The following is a 17666-nucleotide window of genomic DNA, read 5'->3' on the forward strand; positions in this document are numbered from 1 at the left end:
ATCTTTTCTGAGCTTAACTCATTAAAAGTGCAAAGGTATTGAACTACAGGAGATATACAATATTGTGCAAGGTAAAAAAAAATGAGCTATTTGTATATAGGTTCCAAGATGAATACGCATAACATCCAAATCCATCAAGGAAAAGATAGCAAGTTGCTGTACATGGCATTTCATTCTGTAATAACTGAGGACAGCATCGCACATTTCTGCAGCTTGTGCATCAATCTCCCTTCAGGTAACTCTCCAGAAATAAGCAAGCTGCTTGTGGTTCAACATAAATTTTGTATCAGAAACCTCATTTAACAGAAGTACATTTTAACAGCTAGACATAAACATACAGTACACATGGTTTCTCTGAAGTTTTGGGTTGTGACCAGCAAGTTACATTACAATGATTCAGCAGAGCTGAATCATTTTTAAAGTCAGTCTTGTGCTGCTTCTTGTATGTAGGAAATTTATTACAATCTGTCTGTCCCAAATAAAAAAATTAAAATTTACCTCACACTATTTCCATTAATTAAAGTCATCATCATTCCCCTAATGCCATCATGACCCTTATTCCCTCGGTTCAGCTGCAGCCCTGAGACTGGGTTTGGGATGACTTTTTAGGGGATTTTTGTAGCTTTTTCATTTGGGTGGGGGTTTTTTGGTTTGGGTTGGTTTGTGGTGTTTTTTTTGTTTTCCTTTTTTTTTTTTTTCAGGGGAGAGCATCTGTCCTTTCTGGAAGGGACAGATAAATCTTTCAGAGAGTGCCTAGGGTATTAAGGAGTGTGTCCTTATATATACACTCACATAGAGATATATATAGAAAGCATACTGGAGACCTTGTTAATGAGAGTTCCTCCAGAGTCTTTAGTATGCCACAGTGCTTATAATCAAAGATATTTAAAATAACTGTGTTAAGAATGTTAAATATGTCTTAAAACATATGTTGTTGTAGGCTCTGAGATGTTATATGTCACTTATCAGAAGAATATATTCTTTAAAAGGTTGGGGTTTTTTTCCCTACAAGTAAATCTTGTTTGCTCCAATCCACTTTTGGTTATTGTTAACTTTCAGAAATTCTTTGTGAAAGACAGGCTCCTTAAATTAATTCCTTCCAGCAGCAGCATGATAGTTTCACTAGGAAGGAATTTAAAAGGGACTAAAATGTTGTGGGTTTGGTTTTGGGTTTTGTTGTGCTTTTTTCTTTTGTTTCGTTGGTTGGTTTGGGTTTTTTTTTTTAATTGTAAGGTATTCAGGAAGTTGTTCAGCATGGGGAGATTTTCTTTTTATCCTTAAGTATTATGGTCTATAAAAACATGTAATAATGAGGAGCAGATCAACTCAACAGAATGAGATCCAATATCTAGATAAATAGCGTATCAGAAGTAATATGTTCTTTCTTTGCAACAAGAGTTGTCATTTCTTCTGGGTATGATTTACAGCTGATTACCCTTCATACACTCTTCTCAGGGGGAGGGGATCTGCACACAGTCCCACTGCTACACTCCAGCATCTACGATTTACTTTAACAGCTAAAATGCTAATGCAGAAAATAAAACTATGGACAAAACAGATTACCTTAACCATGTTTTCTAAAGCAAATAAAATGTCCAGAAAAAAGAATAAAATTTTAAAAAGGGCAAATTCCAATTAGATATCTGTGAGATATCCTAACTTTGACTTTTTGAAAGTTACAAAGTATTGTACAGCAGTTAAACTTCAGCTGTGGTACATACCACAACTGCATATTTTGACATGGTTCTGCCAGAATAAATTCAGGGGGTTTATCGAGAGGTGTTACATATCCTGGCTTCTGCCACTGACATCACAATTGCTTGTGGCTCCTGTGAGTCGTAACCAGAGAGAGCTAGTTATATTGATGAGCAGAAAGTATAGATTTCAGCAATCTGTGAGAAGGATTATTATTGTGAATAGTGTATGTAGATTTTTTTTTTCTTGGTGGGTGAATGAGAGTTCTACAAGGTAAATCGCTTCATCTTTGTGTAATTTTATCTATTCTAAAAGAAATTTGCGTAGCTTCCTACAGTGGGACTGTGGTTCCTCTCCCTCAGTTATCTATACTAATTTTCCTTTTTTGCAGATATATGTGGAGAAAATTTTTCTTTTGTTGACCCAGTCTCATCCTTTCTATCAACTTATACATTGTATTTCAGCCTGTGGGTTGGTTTGTTTGTTTAAGGAAGACAAAAATGTCAGAAGAGGTGCACTTACTAGATATTTGCTTATAAGTATTATTATACTGTCTTCTAATTTATATTATATATATATGCAACATCTGGTCATTTATGTTAATACTTCCTCTATGACTGTTACACAGTGACATCTTATTACAAGAATTATACATTATTAAGTGAAATATATTCTGTTTTTAAAAACAACATGATACAACATTTCTTCAGAAAATTAAGGGTGTCCTTAAAATTTATTCAGACATATCATGGCAGGAAAAGAAACCTCTTTTCTGTAACTTTTATGCCTATATTAAAACTTATTAAAACTCAAAATTATAGTTATTTTATTTTCTGTTATTATAACATGAGAGAAAAAAAGCACACTGAGACCAGAATTTTGTCTTATTTAATTTTGTTTACTATCATGATAAGTGAGGTATGAATACAGTTTTAATCTTTAATTAAAACTATTTATTGGGAGATCCTTGCTTTGGTGTAATATTTCTGATTCTACACAATGGAAGAAAATGACAGATTATTGCTGTTTTTATTACAGTAGCATCTAGAGGTAACTAAATTTATAATCCAAATAGGCAAACAGTAGGGAAAAAATTAAGATCATTATCAAAGGAAAAGGGCAAATGACTTGTCCATAGTCATGGTCATACAGAAAGATGGTGAAGGAGCCTGGAATAGAATCCATATTTTTCTCTACCTCCATAATTATAGCTGTAACAAATTTTGCAGGAACAGAAACAGGTTTTGGTTTTTTTTTTTTGTAATTTCAGTTATTTGTATCTGGGAATAAGGTTGCCTAAAATAGAAATAGAGGTCCTATCTCAGAACCAGTAGGAAATTAGGAAACTGTAATGTTTTTGTATCAGTTTTACAGATGTAATCATGTACTTGCCTTTCTGGTACTGTTAGTGAGGCTATGATTTTACTTGTAGTAACAAGGTTTAATTCCAAAAAATCATACACTTGTTGGCTGATTTTTCTGTCACTAAATATCTTTCCATATCCAGATTTACCCCTCAACATGATTAAAACTTTGGATACTTTTGTCAGCACAGGTTTTTTTTCATTTTTAGTACGGTTTAGAGCCACCCTGCCAATTACCCTATCACATGATTTTTAATCATCCTACAAAATACTTGAAAGCTTCCAGCTCAGAAATTATCTCAATCCTTTTAACTTTCTATTTTACTTCTGTTTTGAATAAAATACTCCAAGAAAATCGCTGTTGCTTCCTCCTATCCTAAATACAACATTAAAACATACAATAATCTGTATGCATTTTGCAATAGTTTGTGTGATCTGCTGCATTACATATCAAGACCTTTCAGTCAAAGCTGTTTTTTAAAATTAATTCTAGAATTTCCACTGCAAATGAGAGCTGCTGGTACTGTTTGTTATTGTTGCAAATGCAGTTCACAGGTATGCCTTAGACTATATTTGAACTTGTGCATTTGGCCTCAGGATGTATCCTGATAAGGGAATCCAGCTGGTCTTAGTAGCCCCTATGTCTCCCTTCCTCCTACAGATTACATATTCAGATTAGGTTTATGCCAGCATATACAAGTATTCTGATGAAGCCCTGTCTTCATAAACATTCTATAATTGATTCATAACTATATGTATTTTAAGATCCAAAGACACTCCTGAATTAGTTACTTTTACACATCCATCTTAAGTTATTCAGTGGAAGATATTTTCATTTCAAAATTCCATATAATTTTCCTCCTTTTTCTAAGGCAGAGTGTTCTTTCCCTTCAGTTCATTCCTTCTTACATCTACTTTATGGGCAGTTGAATGCAGAGCAAAGAGCTTCAGGTGGCCATTGCTCAAGATATATTAATGTGAACCTCTTTCAAAGTTCATAAATCCAGCTGGGAGGGAAAGGCTAGCAATAGTTCAGGGAAACAACAATAACAATACCCAATATCAGCACAGACTGGGAGATGAATGGATTGAAAGCAGCTCTGTGGAGAAGGACTTGGGGGTACTTGCAGATGAAAAACTGGACATGAGCCAGCAATGTGCGCCTGCAGACTAGAAAGCCCATTGTATCCTGGGCTGCATCAAGAGCAGCCAGCAGGTCGAGGGAGGTGATTATCCCCCTCTACTTCACTCATGTGATTACCCACCTGGACTCTGCATTCAGCTCTGGGGCCCCCTAGCATAAGAAAGACATGGACCTGTTAGAGCAGGTCTAGAGGAGTGCCCTGAAAATGATCAGAGGCTGGAGCACTTCTATGAAGAAAGGGTGAGGGACTTGGGGTTGTTTAGCCTGAGGAAGAGAAGACTCCAGGGAAACATTATTGTGGCCTTCCCGTACTTCAAGGGAGCTTATAAAACAGACTATTTAGTAGGGCCTGTTGCGGTAGGACAAGGGGTAAGGGTTTTAAACTGAAAGAGGATAGATTCAGGCTAGATATAAGGAAGAAATTTTTAACAATGCGGGTGGTAAAACACTGGAACAGGTTGCCTGGAGAAGTTGTGAGTGCCCCATCCCTAGAAGTTGTCAGGGTGAGGTTGGACAGGACTCTGAGCAGCCTGATCTAGTGGAAGATGCCCTTGTCCATGGCAGAGGGTCAGACTGGATGGTCTTTAAAGGTCTTTCCAACCTAAACCATTCTACGATTCTGTGATTTTGTACAGTTTTGTATGTGGCATTATCATGACCTTATTTTGCCTATCTCTGTAAAAGTGGTGTGGGGGTGTCTACTTGCAGTTTGTCCAATGTTACAACACTTTCTCAGTTTTCCATCACACACAAAAAACCTGATAATGTTACAGTAAGGTTGGCTGTTAATTTTGTAATGTCTTAACAGGGCATATTAATCTGTCACTGAAGGATCTAGATAAGCTTTTTATAACTTCATAATTTTTTTATAACTACACTTTAATATCTATCTGGAAAAGTTCACCTAAAATTCCGCTAAATTAATGGATAATCTGTGGCCCAAGATGAGTTTTGCACTCATTTAACACAACAAACACAAGTACACACACGTAGAGATACATAACAAATGAGTAGCTTCAAGAAGTAAGCATGGGGTTTTTTGTTTTGTTTTGTTTTCCTTTTTTTAAAAAATTTGGTTCTCTTTTGTTGCTGGGGTTTTTTGTTTGGTTTGTTGTTTTTTTTTTTTGTCAGTTGGTTGGTTTTGGGGTATTTTTTTGTGTGTGACATCTTTCTTCCCCCTATACATGAAAACTTTTAGTTTTCCTAACAGCTCTGATTCCTTTAATTCTGCTTTTGACACCATTAATTAATTTGACTGGTATTTCCTTTGTCTCTGCTGTACTATGGATCATTATTTAGTAAAATCTCTCAAATCTTGTCTCTGATTTGAACCTCCTTAAATAAATAGCTGGTACTACAAAACAGTTTGATTCCTATTTCATTATAGCACAGTGGTCATTATGGTTATAGCTGCATCAAAAAATTGTGGGTGTGTTATCTTAAAATGTTTTTTCTATATCTATCCTTTGGTATATTTGTGGTGGAAGTGTTTCATACTAAAAAACATTACTATGATAATTAAAAGGATGAAACATCAGTGTAGTTAAAGCTACAAATATTTGTAAAGAAATTCATAACAAGGTAACTAGAAATACCCTCTGAAATATTTAATATTTTAATGTCAAAATATTGTTTAGTCTGGAATATCACATATCTCGTGGCAGTTTTGTTCTAGCAGGTGCAATAGGTTTACACCATTTAATATAGGGGTTTAATTCCTCTAGTACTCATAACGCAAAGACTATCTGGAATTTAAGTGACATACATTATTGGTTTTAAAATATAGATTATCAGCCTTAAGAAGGGGAGGGAGGGGCAACAGCTGCAGATTCGTAGTATAAGGGCTGGAAGATCTGCAAAGGTTCTCCTTAAACATGATTAACAGGGGATGACAAGGTATTTTACTTCCATAAATCAATGTAGATTCAGTTTAGATTGTTATTAATCCCAGCAACATAATCCCAGAATCAGCCTCCTGGTTCATCCAGTCCCTTTCCTGTAGTATAGCCACCATAGAAACATGTAACACCAAACTAGATTTCTTTAGTTACTCCATTCACTTCTACACTGAAAGAAATTTTAGCATATGGAATCAACATTTCCATAAAAATTTTATATCTAATTAATATCCTTTCTGTGTATACTAACAAGGGATTTTTAGCAAAGGGATCCCTGTAGGCAGAGGCTTTTCTTTCCTTAATATACATTTAGAAAAGTATCATATTCTTTCTCTAATTCACAGTGTGCTTACCTTTTTTTTCACCATAGTGTACATAGCTAGCTCAGACCTTTAGATCAGTTTTAAGTATTTGGCCTAGGTGCGGACAGCTGTAAAACTGTAAGATGTGAAGTAAGAACAGCTGCACGGTTCCTGTTTATCATCTTTTTGAGTAGGATTTGCAGCTGTCATTTAGAATGTCACTGACATACCTGTAACATGAATCATAGTGAAATAATTTCAGGCATGTTTGAGTGGTGGTTATAGTTAAAGTGATGTTTTAATTTTGTAAGGCTGAATAAAGTAAAAAAGTTCATTCTTCTAATCACTCACTGGCCTTCTGGTGATTGTACAGTCACTAGTTTTATCCTGATTCCCAGAAGAAAAGTGCATTCACATGAAGACCATTATCAAATTTAGTAACAGTTAATATTCTTGTTATGAATCACAGAACAGAGACAAAGTATTTGGAGTCTTATTTGTCCTTCCCAAGAGGTGATCCCGCAAGATCAAGAGTAGGACATTTTAGAGATGCCTGTAAGTGCATTTGGTGTTGATGTTTCTGTCTTACAGATTTATACTGGACTCAGCCTCCAAAGGAGGGAAAAATAGGTAATGGGTATTTTATTGCCTATAATTTCTTGTTAAATTGTATTCATTTTTTTACTTAGCATCTGCCTCACTAAGTACTCATCATCTGCTACTGAGCCATCTGATGTACAACAGATGCTAAGCACTTAGTGAGGTAGAGAAGGAGGTAAAAGTGTCGTATCATGATTAAATACTTGCTACAGCTATTATATAAGGTGACCATATTGCTTTGCTCCTATATTGTTACACTGTATTGAACAAGAGTAAGCACATGTTTTGGATTAAACTTGTAACTGTTATTGTTCAAATAAATTAATTGTTTTTTAAAGTATAGTTATTTCATAGCTAAAAAAATACTGCAAAAAGTTTTAAATACACTTTAGCATTAAGAATTAGACAGCATTTCATAATGAGGTAACTAAGTGCAACTTCATGAAGAATTATTTCACCTACCAAAACACTTAAGATTTATATCCCTCATTAAGACGATTCTCAACAGAAACTTGGCTGATGTTAACTGACACACTAACTTCTATAGGATTATCCTATTTTTTATCATGCTTGTGTAAATGCAAGATTATATGGCAGGCTTTCTTTTCTGTGTTAAGTGTTCTAGCCAAAAGCATGGTAGCCAACTGCTTAGTGCATCCTATGCACCATGTTTACCCACAAAAGTCTCATCACCCAGCAACAGCAGCCTGATCATCTTGTAGCGTAGTAGAAAAAAGCATTGAACGTAAGAAGGTGGAGCTGGAGCTGTACCAAACCACAATTAATTAACAATCTGTTTCCCAGTAAATTTTAAGAATTGAGAAATTTGTGGAATATTGCCACACACAACTAAGTATATTCATATTGATGTGTATTGATCAAACAAATTAAATAGGGGTGGAGGGACTTGTTCACCCACACAAGAGATGTGGTTCACATGACTAGAAACTTTGCAGTCACATCTGAGACTGAAACCTAAGAATAGTGGAGAGCCAGTTTAGGGGTCTTAACTAAAGTGTAAGAGTATGTGATTTGTTTGGGTTATCTGGCTCTGTGTTCTACTCTGCATGAGTCAGAGCAGAGGCTTGATGGTCTACTTCTTATACAGACAACAGGTATTCAACTAACCAGACAGTCAATAATATTTATATTTTCATAGAAATTCCACCCTGGACCTAGCACTTCCTTTGCCAACATGTGCTGCTTTTGAAAGGTTTATCTCAATCACTCAATAAACAGAAAAGTGTTAAAAAATTCTAAAGAATTTCCAGGGACCTCTAAAAAATTATATAATTTGATAAGAAGTATCCTATATTTATCAAGTACTTTATTTCATTAAATTAAAAATTATTTCTAAAGCAAAGTTGTTATTTCAAGTGTATGATTCATAAAAACTAGCTTTTGATTACAGTTTATCATATAATTTTACGTGATGGTGAAGGACAGATATTTCAGATATTCCCTTTTGATTTCAAGCTCATTGAAATAACTAGGAAGATTCTTGCTGGTTTCACCAGGTTTGGAGGTCAGAAGTTCTCTATCTCAATGTTTGGAAAAATAACACATAAGGCCAGTAAATATAATTCAAATAATAATGTTTACAGTGTCATTAAAAGAATACTTGGAGAGATCTTTCAACCCTCCCTTAGAAGCTAATTGTCTTATTTTATTTATTAACTTCTATAAACAAGAAGCTACTTCTCAAGATAAGCAGCCTTTGTCACTAGTATCCCATTAACACAATGAGAATAAAAATGTTTAAGTAAAACTGATTAAAGGTAAAAGAACACTGGGAATATGTACAGAACAATGTGGTAAGAAAAGAAGTACCAAAAATTTATTACACCTGAAAAGAAGAATAAAAGTATACTAAATTTTGAGCAAAGACTTTTATTAACTTTAATCTGGAATTAAGGACCTTAAAGTTAGGGATTCAGATTCTGTCTCTATCAAATTAAACAGTTTTTCTTAGTGACTTCTCTAGACCTCACATATCAACCCAACTTTGGAAAAAAAATTAAATAGTAGGAAAATACAATGATGTCCTATGACAGAGTTAATAAACATTTTTCTTTCTGGCATCAGACTAAGGAGTGGATCTTGAATATGTCAAATGGTGAATAATGAAAGAAAAGAATTAGTAGTGGTATACTCAGGTTTGCACAGATGTTGTGGTTTAACACAGAAAGCAGCTAAACACCACACAGCCTTTTGGTCACTGCCTCCCTGCCCTGCAGTGGGATGAGGGAAAAGAACAGGGGGGGGAAAAAAAAAAAAGTAAAATTCATGGGCTGAGATAAAGACAGTTTAAAAGGACAGAATAGGAAGGGAAAATAATAATAGTAATAATAACAACAACAACAGTAATAATAAAAAAATATACAAAGTGATGCATAATGCAATTGCTCACCACCTGCCGACCAGTGCCCAGCCCATTCCCAAGCCACAGTTGTTGCCCCTTGGCCAACTCCCACCAGTTTGAACATGATGTCACAAGGTATGGAATATCCCTTTGGCCAGGTTGGGTCAGCTGTCCTGGCTGTGCCCCCTCCCAGCTTCTTGCCGGCAGGGCATGAAAAGCTGGAAAGTCCTTGACTAGTGTAAGTGTTACTTAGCAACAACTAAAACATCAGTATATTGTCAACATTATTCTCATCCTAAAGCCAAAACACAACACTGTACCAGCTACCAGGAAGAAAATTAACTCTATCCCAGCCAAAACCAGGACAACAGAGTACATAGACAACCAAGCACTAGTTCTGACAATTAACTTAAAAAATTAAATAATAATTATGCCTAATATAGTAGAAAAAAAGAAACCTAATGGATGGGAACAAGCAATAACTGACATTGCCTGAATCATATGTGAAGAAAATAATTACCTGGAAGAAAACTGAGTTTTTGTTTGTCTCATGTGAAGTGCACTGGGCTTCAAAATATGTTCCCACCCTCTGCCATTGTCTGAAGGCAATGGCAAAATTATCCAACAGAAAAAAGAAAACTGGATCCTTTTACAACCCAAAAAGATATTCAACCGATGTTTTGATTTTCCTTGAACAGTTTTTTATTTTAATGTCTTCAGAACTACAAGGCGTAATATAAGAATAAATACTGAATTGGAATGTTATTCAGTTGTGTGAAGTTTTCTGTCAACTTGTGGCCAAGGTCTTTGTGGAAGATGTTATGCAGTTTAATGGTCTTGATTGGTCTTGTATAACAAGCTCAGGAAAAGTAGCAAAGTCTTGGATGGCTTATACATTATCGAGGAAAAGAAGTTCTTTTTCTCCCTAGGTATTAGATATTCACCCTACTTCAAATCGCAATAAACTCTGAGGAAGGACAGAACCTTAAAACATGAAGTTGTAGAAGTACATAAAAATCTCTAAAGCAGTATAGCTATGTACTGATTTTAATACTTCTAATAATATTTTTTGTAATTCTCTCAAAAATTTTACCTACAAGTAAAATGAAAACAGAATCATAGAATCATAGAATAATTTAAGTCATAATGGACCTCTGCAAGTCATCTGCCCAAACCAAGGTCACCTTCAAAGTGTGGTCAGGGGCTTGAAACACCTCTAGTGATGGCAATTCCAGATCTCACTCATCAACTTCTTACAGTGTTTGGCCAGCCTCGCAATGAAGAATTTTTCCTATTCTTTAATCAAAATTGCTTTGCTACAGCTTTTGCACACTGTTTCTTGTCCTTTTACTAGTCTAGGCCCACCCTCTCTACGTCATTCCAGAAGGTATTTGGAGACAGCATTTAGATCCTCCTTTAATCTTATGTTCCTCAGCCTAAAATCCTGTTCCTTCAGGCTCTCCTCATATGTTATGTGCTCCAGCCCTCTGAACACCTTGATGGCCCTTTACTGGACTTGCTCCAGTGTGTTGATAACTCTCTTGTACAGATGATTTACATCCAGACACAATGTCCAAGATGCCATTTTGCAAGTACCAAACATGTGGGAGTATTTGCTGCCCTTGTCCTGTTGGGACTACTAATGCACTTTGTCTTCTCTGCCACACAACAATAGTCCTAGCTCATGTCCAGCTGTTCAGCTTCATACCTGTTAGGATATCAGGTGTTTTCCCATAAAGCTGTTTTCTAGGTGGTATGCCCAGCCTGAACTGTTGCATAGGGTTTTTCTGGTTCCAGGTGCAGGACTTTGCATTTCTCTGCCTTGAATCAGATATTGTTAGATAATAGGAAGGCAAAGAAGACACTAAACACATTAACCATTTCTGTTGCCAGGTATCATTCCTCCTTCAGCAGCAGGACTTTATTTCCCTCAGTCTGACTCTTGCCAAAAAAGTACATGTAGAAGTTCTTTTTGTTATCACTCACGGTGCTCGCTCATTTCAAAACAGGCTGAATTTTGAAATATCATGTAATTTAATTACTGTATGTCCAGGCCATGTTTCTGTAGTTCTCCCAGGTAGCCTAGCCCAACTTTCAACTTAGGTAAACTTTGTATTTGAGCTCAGACAGGAGTTCCTCGTGCATCGAAGTCAGCCTCCTGCTGTGCCTGCTCAACTTCCTGCACATCCAAATAGACTACCATGCTATAAGGACATCTTTCTTGAAGACCAACCACATCACCTGTTCTCCTTTTTAGGACAACCTTACCTAGTACCCAACCTACTAATTTCCTGAACAAGATAAAAGCTGCTCTCCTGAAGACTAGTAAAACTATTCTGTTACTTGCCTGCCTCACTTTCTTCAGGAGTTTTTACTTGACCATCCTACAGTTAGTGTAGCCAAGGCTGCCATCGGCTTTCACATCCTGAGCCAGTTCTTCCCTATTTGTGAGTAGCGGCACCACCACCATCTCTGCTGGGATTGTTGAAATCTCCCATGAAGGCCAGGACCTGTGGTCATGTTGCTTCCTCCAGTTGGTTAAGGAAGGCTTCATCCACTTCCTTTTTTTCATCTTCTAGTCTGTAATAGATTCTGACCACAGCCTCCCTGTTGCTGGCCTCTCCTCTGATTCCAGAGCTTCAGATCCCGACCAGTTCATTGTTCATTCAATAGCAAAGTTTTAGTTCAAAGTACTCCTTTGTGTTGAGTGCAGCTATCACTGCTGCCCACCTGTTCTTACTAAAGAGTCCCTATTCATCCATCACAAGCACCCCAAGCTAATACCACCACATCTCTATAATCCCAATGAAGTCATAGCATTGAACCTAACCACAGCTTCCATCTGTTTCCCACAGTTTACATCTGTGTCTAGACACTTGAAATGGGTCCCTTGTAGTACCACTTTCTGGTGGGAGTGTTTTTCCCAGAGGCTTTTTTCCTAGCCCCCTTGTTAATCTCTGGTTAAAATCTCTGGTTAAAATCAGGTAAAAAAATCAAAATAAGGTAAAAAGTATTAGGTTATTGTTTTGAACTTTACTTGGAATAAGGAGAAAACCTCCTTCTCTCTAAAGTTCTACTCCTTACAACTGCTCATGATCAAAGATATAGTCATTTTAATAATCTAAATACTAAGTTATAAACTGATAACTAAGTTTTAGTTACAAAAGTAAACAATTATGCAGCTATGTAATTTCATGCAGACTTTTTGACTGTTTCTTCTATCCTTTACCAAAAAAAAAGAAGGAAGATTGGCTCATAAAAAGTAAAAATACTAAAAAAGTGAAATTAAAGATTTTGTTTCTCATAATAATAGAAATAGTAGATTGGATCATTAATAAGGAAAAAAAGGTTTAAAGACTGTGTGGCTGGAGAACTGAGTAACCCAAACCTTATCAACTCTTCCCAGTAAATTAATTTTGTTGGTTTAAATAGGCTTATTCCAACAATAGAATATTCTCCTCTTCCAACAGCGTCATCTTGCTCACCAGGTCTCCCTTTTCCAATCATCTCCGTGGACTGAGAGAATTCCTTTCCTGCTTTCCCAGCTCCCTTCTCTTCATCAGTCTGTCGTAATGCCACAGTATCCCTTTCTTTCTTTGCCTGGTACACCCTGCATTCCAGATACTTGTTCCATCTAACCATGCTCAGGTGTATGCACAGGAGAATTAATCCCCTTCTTTCCCCAGAAGCTCCTCTATAAGAAAAAAACAATGTGCAGAACATTATTTGACTTATTTCAATGCCAAATAACAAGCAGAATAATAAATAATAATATATTTAAAAAAAAAAAAAAGACCAAACTAACCCTATCCACTAGATCTAACAGGAAGAAAGGGTAGATGAAGCAGAATAGGGATCAAATTAAAGCTGCAAATTATCTCACCCTATGTGGTGGGTTTACCTAGGCTGGCTGTCAGATGCCCGTCCTCCCACCCAGCTACTCTTTCACTCACCTTGTTCAGCAGAAGGTGGGAGGAAATAAAATAAATAAGCTTGTGGTTTGGGATAAGAACAGGTGTCTGGAACCAGCTGGAACTGTCTGGAACCAGCTGTGTCTGGTATGGGGCAGCTCCTGGCCTCTTCTCACAGAGGGCACTCCTGTGCCCACTCGTCCACTGTCAAAACCTTGCCAGTGACACCGAATACACCTCAATAAAGCAATATTAAAAAATTCACTCATTAAAATCTATCAGAAAGTATGAAAAATTATGTTCCAAAAATTCATAGCTGGTGTGTAGTTTAAAGCTAACTGTGCCTGAACTCACAGACAGGCTAAATGCTTAGCCTCCAAGCCATGCAGAAATTTCTTGTACATAGTACACAATGCCAAAACCAAGCTACTAATCTCTGCTGAAAAACTAACATAGTCGTGTGGCTCTGTTTGGCTCTGCAGCTCAGGCATAGGTAGCTTTCTTCTGATTAGAACATATGCAAACATGTCATTAGATGCTACAAACTATGTAGCGCAGTTGATGTTTTCTGTGAGAGAGCCAAGCAGATTTAGTGTCTGTGGTTGACACTGTGATACATAGAAAGTTATAACAGTAAGGCTTCAAATTTTTATCCTCTACTGAGATTAATTCAAAACCACAGCTGTAAACTGAGAGTTGGTCTGTGCAAAATGAGGTTATATACTCCTAGTATATAACAAAGCTTTTCAAAGGCGTGGACTTCTGCTTACAAGAGAAGTGGAAGACAATGCTAAAATTCACATTTATAAACTGGTGCAATATCGTCTGTTGAATGTGCTTGACCTTGATGCAGTAGTCATGTGGTACCAACTGGTAGTAACAGTACAAGCAGAAAAGTTGGAGATTAAAAACCAAATGACATATTCTTGAAATCTGCCCAGTTTATCTGTCCAAGGTAACAAATCAAAGTAAGGTACAAACTTTATGAAGGTTATTGTGAAGCAAATGGCATAACCCAAAGATCTAAGGAAAGTAAAAACCCCAGACTTTTATATCTTACATCCAGCAGCCTTTGGAACTCAGTATCAGTTCTTAAATAAGCACAGAGAGCCATAAGGAGTTAGGGAAAAGCTGTAATGAGACCTTTGAAAGGTTAGTTTCACTCCTTTGGACAAAGATCATCTCTGTTTTGATTGCTGTGATACTTTATGGGGCTAATAGCAATAAGATAGACCATGTGAGACATAGCCTGACTGCAAAGTTCATCCCATAATGGGAAATAGGGTCATAACACACCTGAACTGCAGTTCCTGTGAGCTGCCAGGGCAAGCTCAGCAGGTACAGATTACTATCAAAACAACCCAGAAAAAGTAAATGGGAACATCCTATTCCACCTGAGAGAGCAATAGCTTTAATGTTCTAGTCAGTTTTGGAGTAACTTTTATATTGTGGCATTGACCTTGCTTGTAGAATGGTCTTCATGATTTTTAAACAGGAGATGAAGCAATAAACTTGTGAAAATATTTTTGCTTAATGCTGACTTTTAAATAAGCACAAAGAAGAGTGGTGTTAAGGCATTTATGTAATGGGTGTTACTATATTTATTTATACATCTAGAAAACACTAATAGATTCTATGTATATAAAAATACCCAACCCAAAACAACCAAGATTCCTGTCCCTAACCAAAGAAAGAGAAAGGAAAAAGATTAAACAAAGTCACCAGGGTATACAGTGATGTAATTTGACTGATCTTTATTTTCATATTTCTAAAGAATCAGACTTTGAGATGCCATAGATTTTTAGTTTTAAGATATAGTCAGAAAAACAACAACAACAAAAGATTTCTGAACCATTCAATGCTTGAGACAAATTCACATGTGACTTAAAAAGTAACTTAGCAGTAATTGAGACTTTTGCATTTTCTCTTTGAAACAATGCAATAAAAAGGGAAGAAACCATATAACCATTGTCATTCATGGGACAACAATAGAACTGACTCCGCAGCAGCCAAAACAAGTTCTTTAAACTGTGGATTGCTAAGATTAATAAGAACTGAAAAATACGAAGAAAGAAAGTAATTTTTCTCTTGACTATTTCCATGTAACTCTGTTGTTCCTATTGTCTTTCTTCAAGAGACTGTGCCTCATTAGCCTACACTGTTGGTTTCAGTATCTGTTTTCCCAGTGTGATGTAGCACATTAACTGTTGCTTCTAGAGAAACGAAAATGAGATGACAAGAAAGACATTAAAGTGATCTTTTAATTTTGTCTCCAAAGATGAAAAGGAAACACAGCATGCTCATACCTGGTTTCCTGTAGGGATGTTGTTGTGCTGGAAGTCATCTGAAGAATCAAGACTGGATCTATTTTAGTGGGGTGCGGGGTCCTATTTGCTCTTCCAGGAAAGAATTTTGGCTCACTGTCTGTGAATCAAAGCAGCTCCAGCCACTAAGAAGAAATTTTGCAAGCTTACAAAAATCTTCATAAAGAAATAGAGAGATAGTACAGAGTTATACACACATATACATACAAAACACCTCCCTGATCAAACAGTATGAGGAAAAATAATCCTAAATGTTTAGGGTTGCAAGATGTTAATCTGAAGACAAATACAGAAAAATGGCTCTTTGTCAGGCTTCCTTGACAGAAATACAGAGAAAGCAAATACATGAATCAAATGCCTCTGTTGTGCCTATAAGTTTATGTGAAAACTTTTCTTTTGTGGTTTTGCATTGTTAAAATGCAGTTTATACATGCATTTATCTGACAGGAGATGCTGTCATCTGACTTTAGTGCCTTAATTTGCTACTAAATACAGCTTTATTTTTCTCTTTCTAAAAAGAAACAACAAGGTTGTATTTATTGTGCACAGGTCTCTCTTTGTGTTAAAATAAGTTTTTTTAACATTGCAGATCTTCCAAGTATTGGCTCAACCGCATCCAGTCCTTTCTCTACTGCAATGAAAATGGCCTCCTAGGAAGCTTTTCTGAAGATACCCACACATGCACCTGCCCTAATGACCAAGTTGCCTGCCACGGGTTCCTTCCCTGCACGGTTGGAGATGGCTCTGCATGCTTGAGCTGTGCTCCTGACAATCGCACCCGCTGTGGGAGCTGTAATGCCGGCTACATGCTGAGCCAAGGGCTTTGCAAGCCTGAAGTGGCAGAATCAACAGAGCACTACATTGGGTTTGAGACTGACCTTCAGGACCTGGAAATGAAGTATTTATTGCAGAAGACGGACCGGAGAATTGAGGTCCATGCCATATTCATCAGCAACGACATGCGCCTCAACAGCTGGTTTGATCCTTCTTGGCGCAAACGGATGCTCCTTACTCTTAAGAGTAACAAGTACAAGTCTAGCCTAGTCCATATGATACTGGGCCTCTCTCTTCAAATTTGCCTAACTAAAAACAGCACCTTAGAGCCCGTTCTTGCTGTTTACGTCAATCCTTTTGGGGGCAGCCACTCTGAGAGCTGGTTTATGCCTGTGAATGAAAATAATTTCCCAGACTGGGAGCGGACTAAACTGGACTTACCCCTTCAGTGTTATAACTGGACACTGACTCTGGGCAACAAGTGGAAGACATTTTTTGAAACCGTACACATTTATTTGAGGAGTCGAATAAAGTCAAATGGTCCAAATGGCAATGAGAGCATCTACTATGAACCCCTGGAATTTATTGATCCCTCAAGAAATCTGGGCTACATGAAAATCAATAACATCCAAGTGTTTGGCTACAGCATGCACTTTGACCCAGAAGCAATTCGAGACTTGATTTTGCAGCTGGACTACCCCTATACTCAGGGATCACAGGACTCAGCACTTTTGCAGTTGTTAGAGATACGGGATCGTGTAAATAAACTCTCTCCACCTGGTCAACGTCGTCTAGACCTCTTCTCTTGCTTGCTCCGTCATAGACTCAAACTGTCTACCAGTGAAGTGGTGAGGATTCAATCTGCTTTGCAGGCCTTTAATGCCAAATTGCCAAACACAGTGGATTATGACACAACCAAATTATGTAGTTAACCATAAATGTGAAGCACAACACAAAACCTTGAAGGAGTTTTTACAGTGCTTTTGTGGAACAGTTTATGTTTGGAAGAGTAAATTTAAATTGTTTTTCAATATCTGTCTTATATCAGTCGATACTGTTGGATGGCAATTTACACACATGAACTTGCTGACAATGAATATATTATACCTGCAGTTTTGGTTTATGAATTAAATAAATACTGACACCAGGCTAGAAGACATTCTACTTTTTACAATAAATTTCATTTGTAATTTTATATGTTCCGTGGCAATGCTTTTGTGCATTACATCCTCTAGAGGGAACATAGAAGGATACCAATAAAATTTTGTAGCTGAACAGTTATTAAAAAGAAA

The 17666-nt window shown here is 36.8% G+C and overlaps 1 protein-coding gene across 1 annotated transcript in view; it reads left to right on the plus strand.

Annotated features, from left to right (window-relative positions):
* The window catches only part of BRINP3 (BMP/retinoic acid inducible neural specific 3), a 226161-nt gene extending 208495 nt beyond the window's left edge, over window positions 1-17666 (plus strand). Inside the window, exon 8 of the mRNA XM_075096753.1 lies at window positions 16190-17666. Within this exon, the coding sequence (XP_074952854.1) occupies window positions 16190-17306 (1117 nt within the window). The 3' untranslated portion in view covers window positions 17307-17666. The remainder of the gene's footprint in view (window positions 1-16189) is intronic.

Source organism: Phalacrocorax aristotelis, chromosome 6 (assembly GCF_949628215.1).
Source record: "Phalacrocorax aristotelis chromosome 6, bGulAri2.1, whole genome shotgun sequence".
Classification (NCBI taxonomy): Eukaryota; Metazoa; Chordata; class Aves; order Suliformes; family Phalacrocoracidae; genus Phalacrocorax; species Phalacrocorax aristotelis.